Raw genomic sequence first — 18,117 nt, forward strand, 5'->3', positions numbered from 1 at the left:
ACTCTCCTTATCTCCTATGCTATACTACCTTTCTTATTGGTGTGGGGTAAAGAGAAAGACTGAGCAAGATGTCAGGGTCCTTAGTGAATGAAGGGTCATGGTAATTAGGTCTTTTTGGTAGCAAGACAATGAGACTCTTAGGTAACAGACCTCTCTTTTATGATACACAAGGCCTAGAAAGCCCATAGGAACCCAGGCAGCTCTAGGGATGAGTGACTCTCTCTCATGACCTGAACTGATACTCAGGCATGATATCTTTGTTTCCCTTTGTATTATCTTCTCCATCCTCTTTGTGTACCTACCTGGCCAGCTCTTTCTGAAATGCAAAAGAACTGGTGGTTTGAAGTGATCCAGAGGAGCAAGATATATATTTTTTACATCTCTATACTAAGACTGAAAGAATTAAAGAAGGCAGGTCTTCCAAAGGAGAAGTACATAGGTGAAAAGTATTTGGGAGAAAATTTGTTTATAGTAGGAAGAAAAGACAGAAGCAGCACAGTATCAAAAAAGGCCAGTATCTCTCATTTTCAAAACATGCATTACTTTGTTTAATTAAGAATGATAGTGTCTGGCCCTGGCTGAGTGGCTCAGTTGGTTGGAGCATCATCCTCCACACCAAAAGGTTGTGGGTTCAATTCCTGGTCAGGGCACAAACCTGGGTTGCAGGGGTGCATATGGGAGGCAACCGATAGAGGTTCTCTCTCACATTGATACTTTTCTCTCACTTTGATGTTTTTCTCTTTCCCTTTCTCTCTCTCTAAAATCAATATACATAACCTTGGGCAAGGATTAAAAAATATTAAAAAATGATAGTGTCTGTGACAATTATGATTTGAGTAAAAGGGGAACATTTTAAAGTTTAATTGAAGAATTTGAGGAAGAAAATGTGGATTATTAATTATGAGGAAGTGTTTACATAAAATTGCTCTGGAAACAAGATACAAATTTAAAAGTTATTCAGAGGAATGGTAGCATGAGAGATCCCTTTGGTCTCTCTCCTTGAAGTTTTAACATTTTAAACAGTTATAACTCAATGAAGGATGCCCTGCAAATTATGAAATTTTCCAAATACTATTTATAACAGAAATTCCTGAATCTGAAGAGATCCAGTAGTTCTGACACTGTTGCCCAGGGAGGGGGAGGCACCATTATAACTGACTTTAACTACTGTGCTGTCTCTCTGTAGAGAGGAAAAGGCAGTCTATCATCATATAATATATCATTATGCAGGTTGGTTCACTTACACCAGCCCTATTTGGAAGTTGCACACTTCATAAATGTGCTTGTCTAGCTTACCTGTCTTCATGTCAAATTACTTTCAAAAATAAAAGTTAAGTACTTATACTTTTTTCCATTAGAATTTTATACAATTTCTTGGCACAAAGAAATCAGGTAAAGAAGAGTACTGGTGGCTTAAATCCTTAGTCCGTCATGCTTTTTCCCAAAATACCAGAATATGTGTAATATAACATTGCTTTATGCAAAATCCATAGTTAAGATGATAAACATGAAAATATTTGTTATGAAGTAATAGAATTTTAAAAAACATAATATTGATTCAGAAGATAGCTAGGATGATTCTGAGTGGGCAAAAGGAAAGTGGAAGCAAAATTTCCATATTATTTATTCTGGTTGATTATATTATTTAGAAATTTTAAGAATTTGGAGATATGGAATCTGGCATTATTTGCATAGTTTATTCAAGACTACATAGTGTCTGAGGATAATTTTATTATTATGTGAATATATGTGAGAACTATCTTCTGGCCTCACTTTCATGTGGAAGAAAAATAGGGACAAATCAACAAGCATCAAGATCTGTTCAATGTGCCCCATCGGCTTATCATGCTGCTTTGTGTCACTCAAAGTGAGGAAGCCATAAAAAGAAAAGGGCTTAGCACTGGCACAAAGACTAGAAAGAAAACAGCTAGACAGATTTCCTGGGAAATTTTTATAGGCAGTATTACTGCAACCCACTGGGCTACAACCTACCAATATGTTGGTGTTGTGGAATCCACGTGCCTATTGGGAGATTATTTATATACTCAGAAGGAAGTTTATCATGAACAATTATTTTACGATTTCTCAAGGGAATTGGATCTGCAAATCAGCAGTGAAGGCCTTCTTGGCAAACTGTAATCTATATTTACTCATGTAATTGCCTTCAGTTGAGAAAGGGGTAAAGGAGAAAATTGTATGTCTGTACCATTACTTTCATTAAAACTTTATCAAAATCTAGTGCACAAGAAGCTTTCATAGTTCTAAAATTTAATATGTGTAAATATGCAACAATAAATGTTCTTAAAGTTTTTCTTAGTTAAATGTAGTTTGGGAATTATAACCATATTTACTGCGCATATAACCTTCAAGCTTTAATCTGCAAATATCTTCTGCATTAGAGGCCAGTTTTGGACTTGATCCAGTCCCGATAGTATGTCACTCGAGTGTAGACACCAGGCTTGTTTGGAAGAGCACATTCATCTCCCCAGCTTACAATTCCAGCAAGGAACCAAGTGCCTCTCTGATCTGCACTAACCAGAGGTCCACCAGAATCACCCTAGAAGGAAAAAAGAATTTATGCAATTGCTATATTTTAAAGGTGAATACTGCTTATTTTTATTTTCTATAGTAAAGGTAGGGAGATACAGAAGGCAGAGAAGAAACCTAAGTATGTCAATATTAAAATGATTCTAGTCTTGCATATTTTTGTGTTCTATAATAATTTATTTGAATAAAAGATATCAGTGTATGTCTTTGCATATAAAATAAAATGGAAAACAAGTATGAAAAACTCCAACTCAATTATTACTTAAAAGAGATTGAAGGTATTGTTGCTAATGCAATCACCAGTATGCTGAAGATTTCTCTGATTATGTTCCCAAACTTTCCTATTTTCAGGTATATACTGGGAAAGAGGAAGGTTTTTACTTACCACCAGCACTGGACTATTGCTCTTCCATTCTCGTGTAAACATCCCTCCAATTCTCAGAACGGGGTAATTTGGCTAAACTACCCTGTAACTTCTTGTGGTTTTTATGCACTTATATTTAGGTCACTTTTCCAGAATGATTGAACCCATTGATATTTGAATTTTCCTTTGCTCTAATCCTTCACATCCATCCTGGATAATTTCAACATCTATTGGATGAAACCACAGTCTCTTGGTTTCCTTAATTCTGATCTTATTAAACATGCTTATAAAACATGCTTATTAAACATCTCCATGTCACTCCTGGACAGGGGTGGAAAGGGGTAAAAGGGAAAATTTTCACCATCTGGAACTGTTCTGCCTCTGAGATGCCATTTTAAAACATTATGATTGCATGTAGCTATTCTTTCAGTGTTCTCATTCCACCACTTTTCACTGTACACCTGTTCTTCAACCTCATTAAGAATTCCAGTCCTTGCTCCTACCTTTTCTTCTAGTGTATTAACCTATGTACTTCTAACTTTTCATTTTTATTTGCATGATTATATTCTTAATTTAACCATACCAATGCTCTTTCAACAGGATTCTAAGCTTCTTACCTTCCCACCATAACCTGGGCCAAAACATCACCGTGAAAGAAAACTGAATTACAAATTCACATCCTCAAACCAACACCTCTTCCTAATAGTTATCTGTTCCTAACCATATTTCTTTCTCATTTTTAAGAGCAGCCAATCCAAACTTCTCTCATTTCACAATTTTAAAAAATCATTATTTATTTTTTTAAGTGTATGAAATATACGTTAACCTCAAAGGTACCATTCCACCAGTTCTATGGCATTTAGTACATTGCATTGTTGTGTGATTATTGTCACCACCCATCTCCAGAGTTTTTTTCATCTTGCAAAACTGAAACTGTGTACCTACCATACAGTATAACTTGCTATGGTTCCCTTTCCCTAGCTCCTGGCAATTACTATTCTACTTTTTGTCTCTGTGAGTTTGACTACTCCAAGTAGCTCTGATAAGTGGAGTCACACAGTATTTGTGACTGGCTTATTTCATTTCATTCATGTTACAATACATGTCAGAATTTCCTTCCTTTTTAAGGTTAAATAACCTTATATGTATATATACATGGTGTTCCATTATATGTATATATACATGGTGTATATATATGTGTATGTGTATGTTTACATACACATACACACAGTTTTGTTTATGCATTTATCCATCAATGGACATTTGAGTTGGTTGCATCTTCTAGCTATTGTGAATAATGTTGCTGTGAACATGGATGTACAATGATCTATTTGTGTTCCTGCTTTTAATTATTTTGGGCATATACTGAGAAATGGAGTTTTTGAATCATATGATAATCTATTTTTAATTTATTTTGAGGAAAAACCATGCTGTCTTCCAAGGAGGCACTGCCATTTTACATTCCTACCAACAGGGCATAAGGCCTGCTTGACAATTTCTAAAAATCTGGTTCCCTGACTCTGAATCTAATATCTTAGTTTCAAATTCATAGAATAAGTAGAGAATAACGGGTAGGAATCTTTCCATCTTGTTTTGTGCCTTTTGACTTCCCAGCCTGCATCCGTATCTACTCTCCCTTTTAGAGGAGTAGGTGTATTTGGTTCTTTCCAAGACTAATCCCTCTATCCTGTGGATCAAGAACCTTGTTTTATATGTCTTCATTTTCTCCACTTCCTTTCCTCTCCAGGCATATACATGCTTTTTAAAAATTTATTTTTGGTCTTATTTACCTGAAACATGACAACCTTTTTGGATCTTAATACTTCCTATATTGCCCTAATTATCTTCATTTCATATCTAAGTGATTTAAGGTCATAGTCTGTATTGAAGTTTCCATATTCTCATCTCACTCTAATATATGTCTACACAGTTTTTCTTTCCACCAAATGCATCTTCTCCAACTTTACTGACAAACACTGAGTTTGATGCCTCTTTCCAGTATTTATCTTACTTGACTTTCCTGTGGCATGTGTCACTATAAACTATGCCCCTTTTTCTGATTCCTGGACTTCTGTGAAACCAGTTTCTTATTTATTTTTTTTTTCTGATCTTTGTTATCTTTTACTGTTAGCACAATAAAAACATGTATAACTGAGTTCTGTTACTTAGGTACTTCTTACTTCATGCACTTTACCTAAGCCATTGTATTTATGCTCATGAATTTAACTACCACCCAGAAGGCAATGGCTTTTTCATATGTATCACTAGCCAGAACTCCTTCATGAGCTCAAGGCTTTTATTTTCAATGATATACTAGACATACCTGCCTGGGTATTCCACAGGCCCCTCAAATTTAGCACATCCCAATCTGAACCTTCACCCTCTACAAACTTCTTTTTTCTCCTGTACACCTTCTTTCCAGGTTCTCAGGGAGAAATATGGGAATTGGCATTATATTTCTCCTTTTCCTTCTTCCTCACATCTAATCCATCCCATCATCTTGTTACTCAACTGTTACTGTGTTGGGAACCGCCCTGACTGGTATCAGAAGCTGAAGCCCCCGCCTAGGCTAAGGCTAAGGGAACGCCCTTGGAACTGTAAGCCAGCAAGGAGACAAAAGCTTATCTCCCTGGCAGGAATGCTGCTTCTGCTGCTTTATTCATAACTGAACCCCAAAAAGCTTGGTCGTTTAGCCAAAGATGGGTAAGATTCCCCAAGGGGGGAATGACCTAAGACAGGCACGATCACTTTGGGAGGCCCCCCAAAAGAAGGACTTGGGGGGCTGCAGCAAAAGGGGGTGATGGACCCTCACTCCTCGGCTTTGACATAGCCTGAGTTCTCATCATCTGGGAGAAAATCTCCTTATCTCTTGGTTGCCTTGGTTCCCTTGCTCCACCTAAGCCTGAAACAATGACAGAGTGGTACAGCTCTGTGCTGAAAAGGGCGGATTTCCCGGGTGATCAGGCCTAAGAAAGAATATGTAAATTACTGTGAAACTTGCTCTGTTTAGAATGCTCTCAGTTGAATGAGAAGGGTCTTAGGAGGAAGTTAGTTTGAAGTCTTACAGCTCTTTGACCCCGACTCAAAATAGACCGGCAGAGTTCCTTGTTTTCTATGGTTCCTTACTTCCCCCTAATGAGTACTGTACTTTACCTGAATTATTATGCAAAATGAGCCCAATAAAAGCAGATATGGATGGTAAATCGGCATGCTCCCCACTAGGGGGGGTGGCCATTTCATCCCTACTTCCCCACAGAAACTGGTCTGTCTCTGCATGTTTTTTCTCACGTGTTTTTGTCGAGCCATCCACAGCGTTCCGTGGTCACTGCTGGCCGGTGACCCACGCACCATTACTGTCTCTTTATTCCTACTGTGTCTTAGTTGAATCCCTCATTACTTTTTTCAGACAAAATATTTTAATAGACCACACTATCTCTAGCTCACTTGCTTTCAGTCTGTCTTCCATGCTGCATATGTTGGATTTAGCGAATAGTCAATCAGTAATCTTGGCTAGGGTACTTTCAGTGGACTGGTAGGGCAAAAGTGGACTGCAAGTAGTGGGTCAGAGAGGGAGTAAATTGAGAATGTAGAACCATGATGGTAAACTGTTCTTTAGAGATTTGACTAAGAAGGGGAAAAAAAGGTAGAGTAGGAGGGAGAGACCTCATAATGTTTGCAGAATATGTAGAAGAGTCCATTTAAGTGGGATGGTTTGGAAAATATGGAAGAAAGTTTCAAATTAATAGAAAGTTCAAATATCTATGTAGATATAAAGAGAGTGGATGAAGAATACAGGTAAGAGATTAGCTTTGAATAGGAGGAGAAACTTGTTTATCATGAGCCTAGAAGATAAAGATAAGTACAAATACAAATCTATGAGATAAAAAAAATTAAACGAGTTCTCATGTGATTGCTTTCACTTTTTTTATAGTTAGTAGGAGGAAATGTCATAAGTTAAGGAATATAAGGGTGTGGTGGGAAGCATTCAAACAGTGTAATGAAAGTTTGACATAGCACCATGAAAGATGCATTAAAGAATTCTACAATGTATGAAAGACTCAGCTGTGATTATATGATACAAATTTACAAGGCTACAAGATTTTTTCTGGCTGTGCTAAGGAGCTCAAATATAAAGTAAATAAAGCAGCTAGATTGCTCAGTGGTTGGAGATTATTAGGATGGGTGTGGGGGAAGTAAAAGATGGTGAAGTCATTCAGGGTGGTGTCAACAGAGTGGTTGAAATAATAAAACATGGGTTCTAGAATGCATAAAGTTAGAAGAGGGTCATGGGACAGAGTGATAGGCTGAAAGGAAATGGAGAGAAACAGGGATTTAAGCTTGTCATGACTTGAAAGAATAGGTTTAGTGGAACAGTTGGAAAGCTGGAAATATGTAATTAGAGATGATAATTATGTATTACAAGTACTTGTGTGCACGTCTTCTGGCTCCTAGAGATCAGGAATAATGCTCTATTCACTTTTAACTTTCCTGCACCTAGTCCAAGGTCTGGCACATAGTAGTCAATAAACAACCATTACATGAAATAATTAATTAGCAAAATGAGGGTCTTCCTGGGTTTATCACTGATTCTGCCTGCCTAGATAACTACAGTAGTACTTTTGTTGCTCTATGGTAACAGTTTATAAGTAGCATCAGGAGAGTTTGAAGCATATAAAGCATAAGGAAAGGCAGCTTAGTGTAGCATTCAGAGTATAGACTGTAGAGCTCAATTTCCTGGCTTAAATTTCAGTTGTGCCACTTAATGCCTGAGCGAGTTTAGACAAATTGCTCCTGTGTTGGTCACTTTATCTGAGAAGTAAGGTTTATAATAGTACAAACACACATCACAGAGCTATCATAACTTGAATAAATTAATATTTGTAAAGATCTTAAAACAATGACTGACACATGGACATGCTATATAAGTGTTTTGAAATAAAATATTTAGAATGTTGGAGCCACCCCAATTAAGAAAGTTCCATGATGTGGTGTTGGACTCGGTTAAATGCTTCTCAGTGAAAGAGGACCAATTGAACTAAAGCCACCAATATTCCATTTCCTTCTCTTTATTGTATTCCAAATTGAGTCTCTTCCCTACTCCCACCCACAGCTTCTTGTAATAGTAAGTTTAACACATTAGTATTTTAATGGGACCCATCAAAGCAATATAATTTAAACACTTTGGCTATAAAACATACTTAAGCCTTTAATAATTGTCAACCTTTTGAGAAAATTGAACTGGTTAATTGGAAATTAAAAACTATAAGAAAAACAATCTTCCTGAAAGTGGAATAGGAAGGCTTACCTGGCAGGCATCTACCTTTCCTTCCAGAAACCCAGCGCACAACATTCCAGGTTTTATCACACCACTATACACTTCTTCCCTGTTGCAGATATTATTATCTATAATCTTTACTATTCCTTTTTCGAGTATATTAGATATTGATCCTAAAAGAAGAGGAGATTATATAATTATTGCTAAAGTCAATATTAATCTCACTGACTAGGTTATTAGTATCAAACACTATGTGCAATTTCAAAATAATGTAAAACACTTATTTTAATTAAGCTTTATTTGTCTCTGCATTAAGAAAGAAATAATGTTAGGCACATGGCATGCTATTGTTAAAAATGATCATGTTTTGAAGTATAGTGCTCATCCATATGTAATGAGATATTTTCCTTTTGAATTGTCTTAGAAGTTTAGATTTATTAAATGTATGCCCTAGAAAACAAAATTAAATATTCATATTCCAGAAATATACATTTTATGATCATTTTTAGATTTTCTGCTATTACCATAATTCTGAATCTTGGAATTAATTTCAGGTTTATTTTCTTCTGTTTTCAAATGCATTTATGAATATAACTAACCACTAAATTTTTACGTTACTAGGGTCATCATGATGCATATGTTTAAATGATCTTTGTTCAGGTATTGCCTTATTGCGGAGCACTACTCATTTCACCACATCAGAAATGCCCAGTCCTTTGTTGTCCTTATTTTTTCTGTGGTACTTACTGGCACAAAGCATGCTGTATAATCTACTTATTGATTATGTTTCATGATTATTATTTACTTTTATTTGCTAGCAATGTAAGCTTTATAAGGGTAGGAATACTTGCTTATTTTATTTATTAATATATCTAAACCACCTAGGATAGTACTTGGAACAAAGGTGGTAATCAATATAAATATTTTTTAATGAATGAATTAATTAATGAAATAGAGAAAAATGAATTGCTTATTTAAGTAATACATTTTTATGAAAACTGCTATTGTTAAGGGAAATATGGTAAATAGTTCTATGAAATTGTAGTGTTTTTATGAATGTTCTTGAGGATAATTTTCAATCTTTTGCATATTATCCTTTTAAAAATGATTCACAGAAAGTATTTCTCAGGTTTAGTTGTGGTTCTGGGTATTGTTTTTTAACTCCTAAAACTCAAACGGGTAACGGAGGAAGGTCAGGAACTAACCGTCAGTCTTTAATGAGCCCCATCCAGTGACCACCGCATCTGAATTGGGTGGGAATGTGTAAGTAGCTTCGGGAAGACATACTCTCCGAATGTTGCTTGTATATAGTACTGGTGAAGACAGATTCACAAGAGCGATGTCATTATCATGTGCAGGGTAATTGTAGTCTTCATGAATTATAATATTTCTGACACCTCGTTTTGTTTGTGGATGACTTAAAAGAAGCCCAAAACTAACGTTCCATTTTCTGGGATCATTGGTGCTAAATAAAATAGATATATTTATTAAAAGTTGGAGCTGTAGGAATTAATTTCTTATACTTTTAAAAACATTTAGGTGACTTTTGAATTCCTGTAGTGTATATAAGCATACAAAAGTGAAGCTATATTGTGTGAGGCAAAATAAAATAAAAACATTGATAGGTTTTGAATAACTCAAGAAGCTATATTGGCTATAAAAAAGAAAAAAGTTTCACCCTTGTGATAGTATGGATAGACCTGGAGAACGTTATGCTAAGTGAAATAAGCCAGTCAGAGAAAGACAAATACTATGTAATTTCATTCATCTGTGGAATCTAACAAACATACTGAACTAACAAGCAAAATAGAGCCATACTTAGAGAGCAGGATGATAGCTGAGGGGGGAAGGTTAAGGGGTGGAGAGATTGATCAAAAAGGAAAAAGAACTCATAGACATGGACAACAGTGCTTTTGATTATGAGTGTCAGAGGGGACTAAATTTTAATGGTAAAAAATACAACGAAAGTTATTTCTGGAAAAAACCTGAAAATTGATTGGTAGATAAATCAGCAGGGTTTGGTGATTGTGAGTTTTAGTGTTGGGGTGGGGACAAGGACACCCAAGTTTCCTCTTGGGTACCTGTAATGGTGGTAGTGTCATCTTTGAGATGGTGCTCACCGAAAGCAGATCAGGATTAAGGTGTGAAGTGATGCTTCCATTTGAATGTACTGAGCTTGATGTACAAAGGAGACATTCAGATAGAGCCATCCAACAGGGAGGTGGATATAACAATAAATTCAGGGAAGATGTTTGTCATGCATGGTGGCAAATTAAAATGTCATAGATTGGTACTGAGAAAAGGCAAATCAGATTTTTTTCCCACCTACTAAGGAGAGAAAGGCAGAGAGAGACCATCTGGCCAGGCTCTCCAGAAACTCCCTAAGGAAGATCTGCCATATAGTTGAAGCAGGTGCAGGAAAGCAGAAAAAAGGGCCTAGGGGTTGCCCTGGTGATCTCCTCCTCCTGCCTTCCTGGTGCTGGCTTAGTCAAATACAGAGCTCCTTGGTCCCACTGGGCTTGGCGAGCACCAAAAGACCTCTCCTTGTATATCCTTCCTACTTTCCAATGGGTGGCAACATGCATATCCCTTTTTGTTAATGCCAAACAGACAAGTTATTGGATAACAACATGGCAGCAATTCAAGCAACATTATATAGCAATAAAGTAGAAACACATAAAAAAAAAGATATTCCATGAAAACTACATTTTGTTCTTGTTTTTTTTTTCCAGAAAAGATAAGAAAGATAACTATGGCAACACATGATAAAAAGATTAAATAAAAAGTAGGCAAGATATGGGAATTAAGGAAATATCTAAATCTTCTTATATAATTATTAAAACTATAAATAGGAAGATATTTCTCACTTTTACTATTATTTGTTAACAAGACTTTATATTAAGCCCAGAAAATTAGTGCTCTGGAACACTTTTACACTCCAAGTTTGAGAGGGATTTTTGTTTAAAAATATAAAACCAATAAATACTATATAAAAAGCAATAGAAATTATTGAAATAAACCATCAGACAAAAGGGCAAAAAGCACTTTTAGGAAAAAAGGCAAACTTTTGGTGCAATTATATATCCTTTAAAGAAATAATCACTGTATTTCAAATAGGTCTATAATATATATAGGAGGACACACAATGAATTCAAATACTTATGATTCATAAGACCAATGTAATAACAGTGAGAAATAGAAGACCTGTGTTCAATTTGGAATTTATAGTTTCTTCATAAAATTAATTAAGTGAATCTAGCTTAGGGATTCTCAACTGAGGGCTGTTTTATCCTCCCAGACACATTTGGTAATAACTGGAGGCATTTTTGCTTGTCAGTCCTGGGGGAATGCTATTGGCACGTGGTGGGTAGAGGACAGGAATGCAGCTAAATACATTCTAATGCACAGGATAGCCTCCCACAACAAAGAACTATTTGGTTTAAATGTCAATAATGCCACTGCTGACAAATCTGCATTAGCCTGAATATATCTTTTTTTAAACTGATAATTCATTGAGTAATTTTGAGGTTATTCTCCACAATATTGAAAAGTTGGAGGTATCATTGTGTGGCCATATTCTTGTACGTATCAAACTTGTAGGTACTTGCATGTGTTGGGGCCATTATGTGGTCCAGAGCTTACTTTACGAAACAGTGAGCAGCAGTGACAAGCCAGCTGTTGCTAATCAGAGTGGCTCCACATCGGTGGACATTGTTCTCTTGAAGGCTAGCTTGCCAGGGCCATTCCCCTTCCTCAGCATTCATGCCCCCTGCTATCTTGTGGCCAGAGGGAGTTATAGTGCGATGTCCACAACCTGCTCAAAATAGAGTTCATTAGCATGCCATGATATTGTTATTGCTTATGCATACATTGCTATAGTAAACATATTCCCCATAATACATTTCACTGTTAACTATTAATTGAGGGAAAGCTCAGACAGTTTTGGAGAAGTTGAACTAAGTTACTACTGTCATGAGATTTCATGAGGATTCAATATAAGTTGACATCTTCCTTTCCCATCCTCGTCACTCACATACACTCTTTCTTTGTCTGTGTGGCCTTTCCTGTTGTAAGAGGCAGCTGAAGTGAAATGTTTGAATTTGGAAGATAATATTTGCATAACCAGTTACAGAGTTGCATAGAGAAGTGTGGGTTTTTTAATTTCATAAGCAGTGTTTAAAGTAATCATTGCTACGAAAGAGAAAGAGAATTGCTGTTCATAAGAAAGTGTGAATGAATGTGAATGTGAATGAGATATTTATGAGAGACAGAGTAGACAGAAATGTGTTTATACTTAAGTTACAATACACAATACTTGGATATAGGCAATAACACAAGAATATAGTCAACCATTTCTTAAAATTAAATGCTGCTCTAAATCAGGACTGCTTTCATGCCAATTTAGAACCAGAGAAACTACTTGAACTAACTTAAGTCTTTAAAGCAAATTTGCAGTAATATTATGACTTCATTATCATTTTATCTGTGTGACTCTCTCTGTGATTCTTTCGACTATCTCATGTTACTCCGAATAAAGCACTGAGCTTATACCTTAACAATTATTGCATCTTTTACTAAATATTATCAGTTTCATTAATAATAGCTTAAGAGGGCAGGAACTCTATCTTTAAAAAAAAAATGTATCTCCAGAAACTACCCCAGAGAATCCATTACATAAAAGGAGCTCAACAAATGTTTGGAGAAATGAAGTCTATACAATCTATTAATCCAAGAGACTTCTTGAAATAAAAATATTCGACTGCAAAACCCTTTTCTGTAATGTGTTAAGTTCCTAAGCATTTAGAGAGTGCAAAAAACTTGCCATAATCAATGCTGTGAGCATAGATTAAAGTATTGGCTCTTAATCAGGGTCGCTTTTGCATACTACCCTCCATCCCCAGAAGAAATTTGACAGTATCTGGAGATATTTTTGTTGTAATAATTGTGGCGGGAGGTATTGGTATATAGTGGGCAGGGGCTGTGGATGCTGCTAAAAATTCTAACATGCAGGACTGTCCCTGAAACAAAGAATTAGCTGGCCCAAAATGTCAATAGTGTGGAAGTGGAGAAACTCTAAGTTAGAGAAAGGAATTTGTATTAAGAATGTGATTTAAATTAATCAGAAAGGTTAGATGGTCCATTGCTTTACAGAGATGTTTTTAATTATATGTGACAAGATGTATGTTGAGATATTCTTTCCTGAGTGTTGAAAGGAATTAGAAGCACAGGGGAAGGACATGTAGACTTTTTAAAGGGCCTTCATTAGCCCTCTGAAGCCCTCAAGTTTGTATATTGCTTCCGATTCCAGAGTGTGCTGTTTGTTGCAGCCTCAACCTCAGTTTTTATCCTCTTCGCAAAAATCACTGAGCTGAAACAGAGCCTATGGGATTGCTATTTTGGATGGGGGAGCTCTCACATTGACTCACTGAATGTAACTTCCTTTTCCTTATTCTTTTCACTCCCTAATCAAGTCCCTTACTGAGGATAAAACAAACAATCCAGAACCCAAAGCTAAAATGGTTCCTCCCTATCTTCCCTTCTGTTTGGACAACTCCTAAAGGAAGTTGGCTTTTATTCAACTTCCTTCAAAGGGATATAAAAACAAAGATGGTTTTCTGTGAGCTAGGAGAACTTGCCCTGGCCACTCTTAATTCCCGTTTCTGACCTTACTCAGAATTTTAATAGAATTTATAATTATGCATCAACTGCCATTCGAGTTCTCTGTTAAGCTTTCAGTTGCTACCTCTGCAGTATTACCTTGTTATTACTTTGCTGAAATCTTACACCAGCTATGTGTAGCTTTTGTTATATCAAAAGAGGCCACATGGTACATTTCAAGGATTTTGGGTGTGATGAACATTCTCTGGCTGATACTTTCAGGAACATCAGAGAATCTACCAAGTTCTTATAGCCTCCCTACCCTTCTTTTACTTCATCACCTATTGATGTACTTAAATACTTTATGCCACATACCAAAAATCTATTTTTTCTTTAACCCTGTTTGGTTTTGCTTGCCTACCTTTCCATTCTCCTCTTTTATTTGAGGTAAAAATCTCAGGCCAAGTCAAATTTGGAATATTGACCTGGGTAGTTGTTTATTGTTCCAGTTGAGGAATAGATAAATTGGCTGATCTCTTTCTTACCATTGCTTTTCTTCATGTCTTGACTACCTCTCCTCTACCAACCTGACAAAATTCCTAATTATAGATTTTGATCACATTAGTACTAAAATTTTAATTGGAATAAGTGACTTGAAGATATTAAGTTACTTGAGGACAGTTCAGCCAGAATATATCAGAAAGGAAAGTAATCTAATAAACTTTGTGTTTCAGTTTTGCCCAGGTTGCTCAGAAATAATTTTGCTGTGACTAAAAGAGAGTAAGAGCCACCACGGTCAGTGTCACCTGGTTCTGGAGGGAGATTCCTCTAATCCACCTACCCCATTCGCTCCTGCTCCCCTGAAGAGAGCAGTGTTTTCTGACAGCCTGCATCAGGTTGTAGCAACCTTAGGGATCACATTTCCTAGGGCAGCTACTGGGAGGATGGAAGCAGAATGTCTTGGACAGCCAGGAAGCTGCTCACATGTAAGACAGCTAGCTAACTTTTCAGCACACTAAGCTTGGTGTGTGGGATCAGAGTTCCATAGTGAATTCCTAAATCTGAAGTTTTCATAGGCACAATAGAAAATCAAGCAGCTGACATTTATTGAAAGCTTATTATAAGCTGTGTGCTTTTTTTCTATAGCATAAATTAGACATTTTTATTTTTTAAAAATGTGTATTTTTTTAAGTATAATTTAAGGAAAAAACATTGTTTTATGATTTGTGAGTCTGTCTTAATTAAAGATGACTGAATTCTTATATCTGCTTCTTGTTTCAATCTTTTGTGATATGTTGTTTTGGTCAAAGTATATGAAGAAAATCTAGCTCCACACAAATGTGCAGTTGGAAAAGGGAGGAGTATTTCAATTTTTCTAAGTACTTTGCTTGTGTTACATTCTTTTTTCTCCACAACAACTTGGAAGTTCAGGCATGAGAGGTTAAAGAACCTGTATAAATTAATCCAGCAGGAAATGGCAGATCTGGGGCTCAAAACTGACGTAGAGCTCATTTTAGATTCTAATTTCTTCATTATCACTGTGTATCCCTAGATCCCCTCTGCCATTATGGCATGTGATGATGTATTCCTCATTTTAAATCTACAATATCAGTTATTTTAAGGTCAACTACAGTCACCTTCACACAAGTTTCTAAAACCAGGCTTCCCACTACACAGTTATGATTACCACATTGACTCAAGTGGAGGTCTTTTTTCCATCCAAGGAATTAAGATTCACTAGAAAATAACTTTGTTGGTGAACTTACAGGTATTGAGAAGATTTTCTGCTTTCGGCATTTCCATGTCTAAAAGTCAAGTGAAAAGAAAATGGAAATATTTATGTTTATAAACATGTTATTTTAATATTAATTAATATTAATTACATTGCTATTGGGAATACATTTTTATGTATTTTTACGCATTTATTCAACTGTGACTATATAATTTCTATGCTTATCAGCATAGACAGTAACAATATCTTAGTGTTCATTTTTCTGTTTCTAAAAACACTCTCAAGTTCCCCATAATAAATAATTTTAAATTGATATATTTTGATCCTTTTAAAATTAATTCCCTTTGTGTGATGTTTTAATTATTCAGAACATTTAATTAAGCCATTCATTTCCCATTCATTTGGGGTAACAAAAAAGTTTTTTTTACTTTAGTAATAAAACAGACTTTAACATTGTCTACTCATTTCTAGCATTTAGGGAATATCACAGGATGTGATTTACTCCAGACAATTCTGCAAAATTGCAAAATTCCACATCTTTACAAAATTGTAAACCTGTTCAATTTACGAAGGAAGTATGTGAGGAGAGAGTAAACAAATGAATCCCTATAATGTTCAAATTTCAGATACAGAGAATTTAAATCCACTAGCCATTTCTACTTATGTTTCTCTTCACTCTATTTGCTCTATAAATTAAATACTATAAATGTCAATGGTTAATTTTATCATGTTCTTGGGTTTCTATAAATCCAGGAGGGAGTATCCAGTTCCATGTGCCAATTACAGTTACATACCTTTACATTAGGTTGCACAACGAACCAGGGAGACAAAAGAATCCTTTACCAGAAAGTCAACCTGTCTGAACAATTCAGCAATTCAGTAGTCAGAGCTGGACTATGAGGAGATGTGTGCCACACCTACTAATACAGGAAGGTGGCATATTTTCTACCTAATCCCTCATAACTGCCTTCCGGAGGCTAACTTTTGTTCAACATGGTACATTTAGAGTTTAATTTTCAGCTTTCGCAGTTGGTACAATATATCAAACCACATTAAGATTTTGAGAAATAAACTTGTTTAACTTGGCTGGAAAAATATTAATTTGTATACCTTAAGAATTAATTATTTAGGACTTTTTCATGTTTGCAGAACTTTCCTCTTTTTTTTGAGGTTTTCTTTATTGGTTTAAGACTTGCTGAAGGAAAGAAATGTTTCTGACTTATAATTTACTTTTTAAAAAATCCTCACATTTTCATTTTTTTGAGAGAGAGAGAAAGACAGAGAAAGAAAGGGAGAGAGGAAGGGAGGGATAGAAACATCAATGTAAGAGAAGCATCAATCGGTTGCCTCCATACACACCCAGGCCGGAATTCTGTGCTGGAACTGGGGATCTAAGAGTCCAGGGATGAACTTGCAGCCTAGGTATGTGCCCTGACCAAGAACTGAACCTGCAAACCTTTGCTATGGAACTATGCTCCAACCACTGAGCCACATTGGCCAGGGCTATAATTTACTTGTAATAGTTGTATGCATTATCCCAGAATTTAATAGAATAACTACTGCTTGTGTGGGTAGAAGACAGACAGGTACAATTAATGGGGAAATGACTTAAGCCATAACTCCTTTGGTCTGAGTCACTGTGTTTCCTTCCTTTGAAGTCCCTTGGCTCACATTCAAAGGCTGGAACTCCTGTGGATTTACCGCTGAATCAAGGACTCAGTGCTGTAAGTGAAGGTACTCTGTTTACAAAGTACCATTCAAAAGAAATGACCAAAAAAAGAGCACTGCCACTGACAAAAAGAAGATAATTTGTCTTATCTCACCTATGGATAAGACAAAGCTGTTTTAAAAACAGCCCAGCAAATGTGCTTTGGTTTTCTCTCATGGGTCAGGAATCAAAGAAGAATAGACATGACCCCTGTCCTCAATGAACTTGAAATTTAGTGGAAGAGACATACAACAGAGTAGACAATATAATATTATGTGATAAGTGTTATGACAGTTGTATGCATGGAAAAGTAGATGTACCAAGAAAAGTCACTTAATATATAGGGGTGATAGGGGAATAGGAACTGCTGATGATAAAATTAATCAAGAAAACAATTTTACTGGGGAGAAAACAAGCATAATTCACTCATTGTTGAAGTTTAGATTAGAAAAGATGCTTAAATACTCTCTAAATGGACTTTTGGATATCTAATTTCATATTTGGTGTCTTTCTGGTGTTAGGAAGCAAGAAAAGCAAGTTTAGTGTATTCAAAAGAGTCAGAACTGCCTAGAAGTCTGATATCTGGTGACTATTTTATTCCTTGAAAAAATCTGAAACATAACAATAAACTAAACTTGTTGGGAACCGCCCTGACTGGTATCAGAAGCTGAAACCCCTGCCTAGGCTAAGGCTAAGGGAACGCCCTTGGAACTGTAAGCCAGCAAGGAGACAAAAGCTTATCTCCCTGGCAAGAATGCTGCTTCTGCTGCTTTATTCATAACTGAACCCCAAAAAGCTTGGTCGGTTAGCCAAAGATGGGTAAGATTCCCCAAGGGGAGAACGACCTAAGACAGGCACGATCACTTTGGGAGGCCCCCCAAAAGAAGGACTTG

The 18,117-nt window shown here is 36.1% G+C and overlaps 1 protein-coding gene across 1 annotated transcript in view; it reads right to left on the bottom strand.

The window, feature by feature from the left end:
• Window positions 1–2,395: 2,395 nt before the first annotated feature.
• LOC123815635 (transmembrane protease serine 11C-like) overlaps window positions 2,396–18,117 on the bottom strand; it is a 56,161-nt gene continuing 40,439 nt past the window's right edge. The window contains exons 7-11 of the mRNA XM_045834039.1: window positions 15,551–15,589; window positions 11,829–12,000; window positions 9,392–9,651; window positions 8,217–8,359; window positions 2,396–2,557 (exon numbers count right to left, since the gene is read on the bottom strand). Coding sequence (XP_045689995.1) covers window positions 2,396–2,557; window positions 8,217–8,359; window positions 9,392–9,651; window positions 11,829–12,000; window positions 15,551–15,589 — 776 coding nt within the window. The remainder of the gene's footprint in view (window positions 2,558–8,216; window positions 8,360–9,391; window positions 9,652–11,828; window positions 12,001–15,550; window positions 15,590–18,117) is intronic.

The sequence above is a fragment of the Phyllostomus hastatus genome, unplaced genomic scaffold (genome assembly GCF_019186645.2).
Source record: "Phyllostomus hastatus isolate PE091 unplaced genomic scaffold, TTU_PhHast_1.1 phas_contig_196, whole genome shotgun sequence".
Classification (NCBI taxonomy): Eukaryota; Metazoa; Chordata; class Mammalia; order Chiroptera; family Phyllostomidae; genus Phyllostomus; species Phyllostomus hastatus.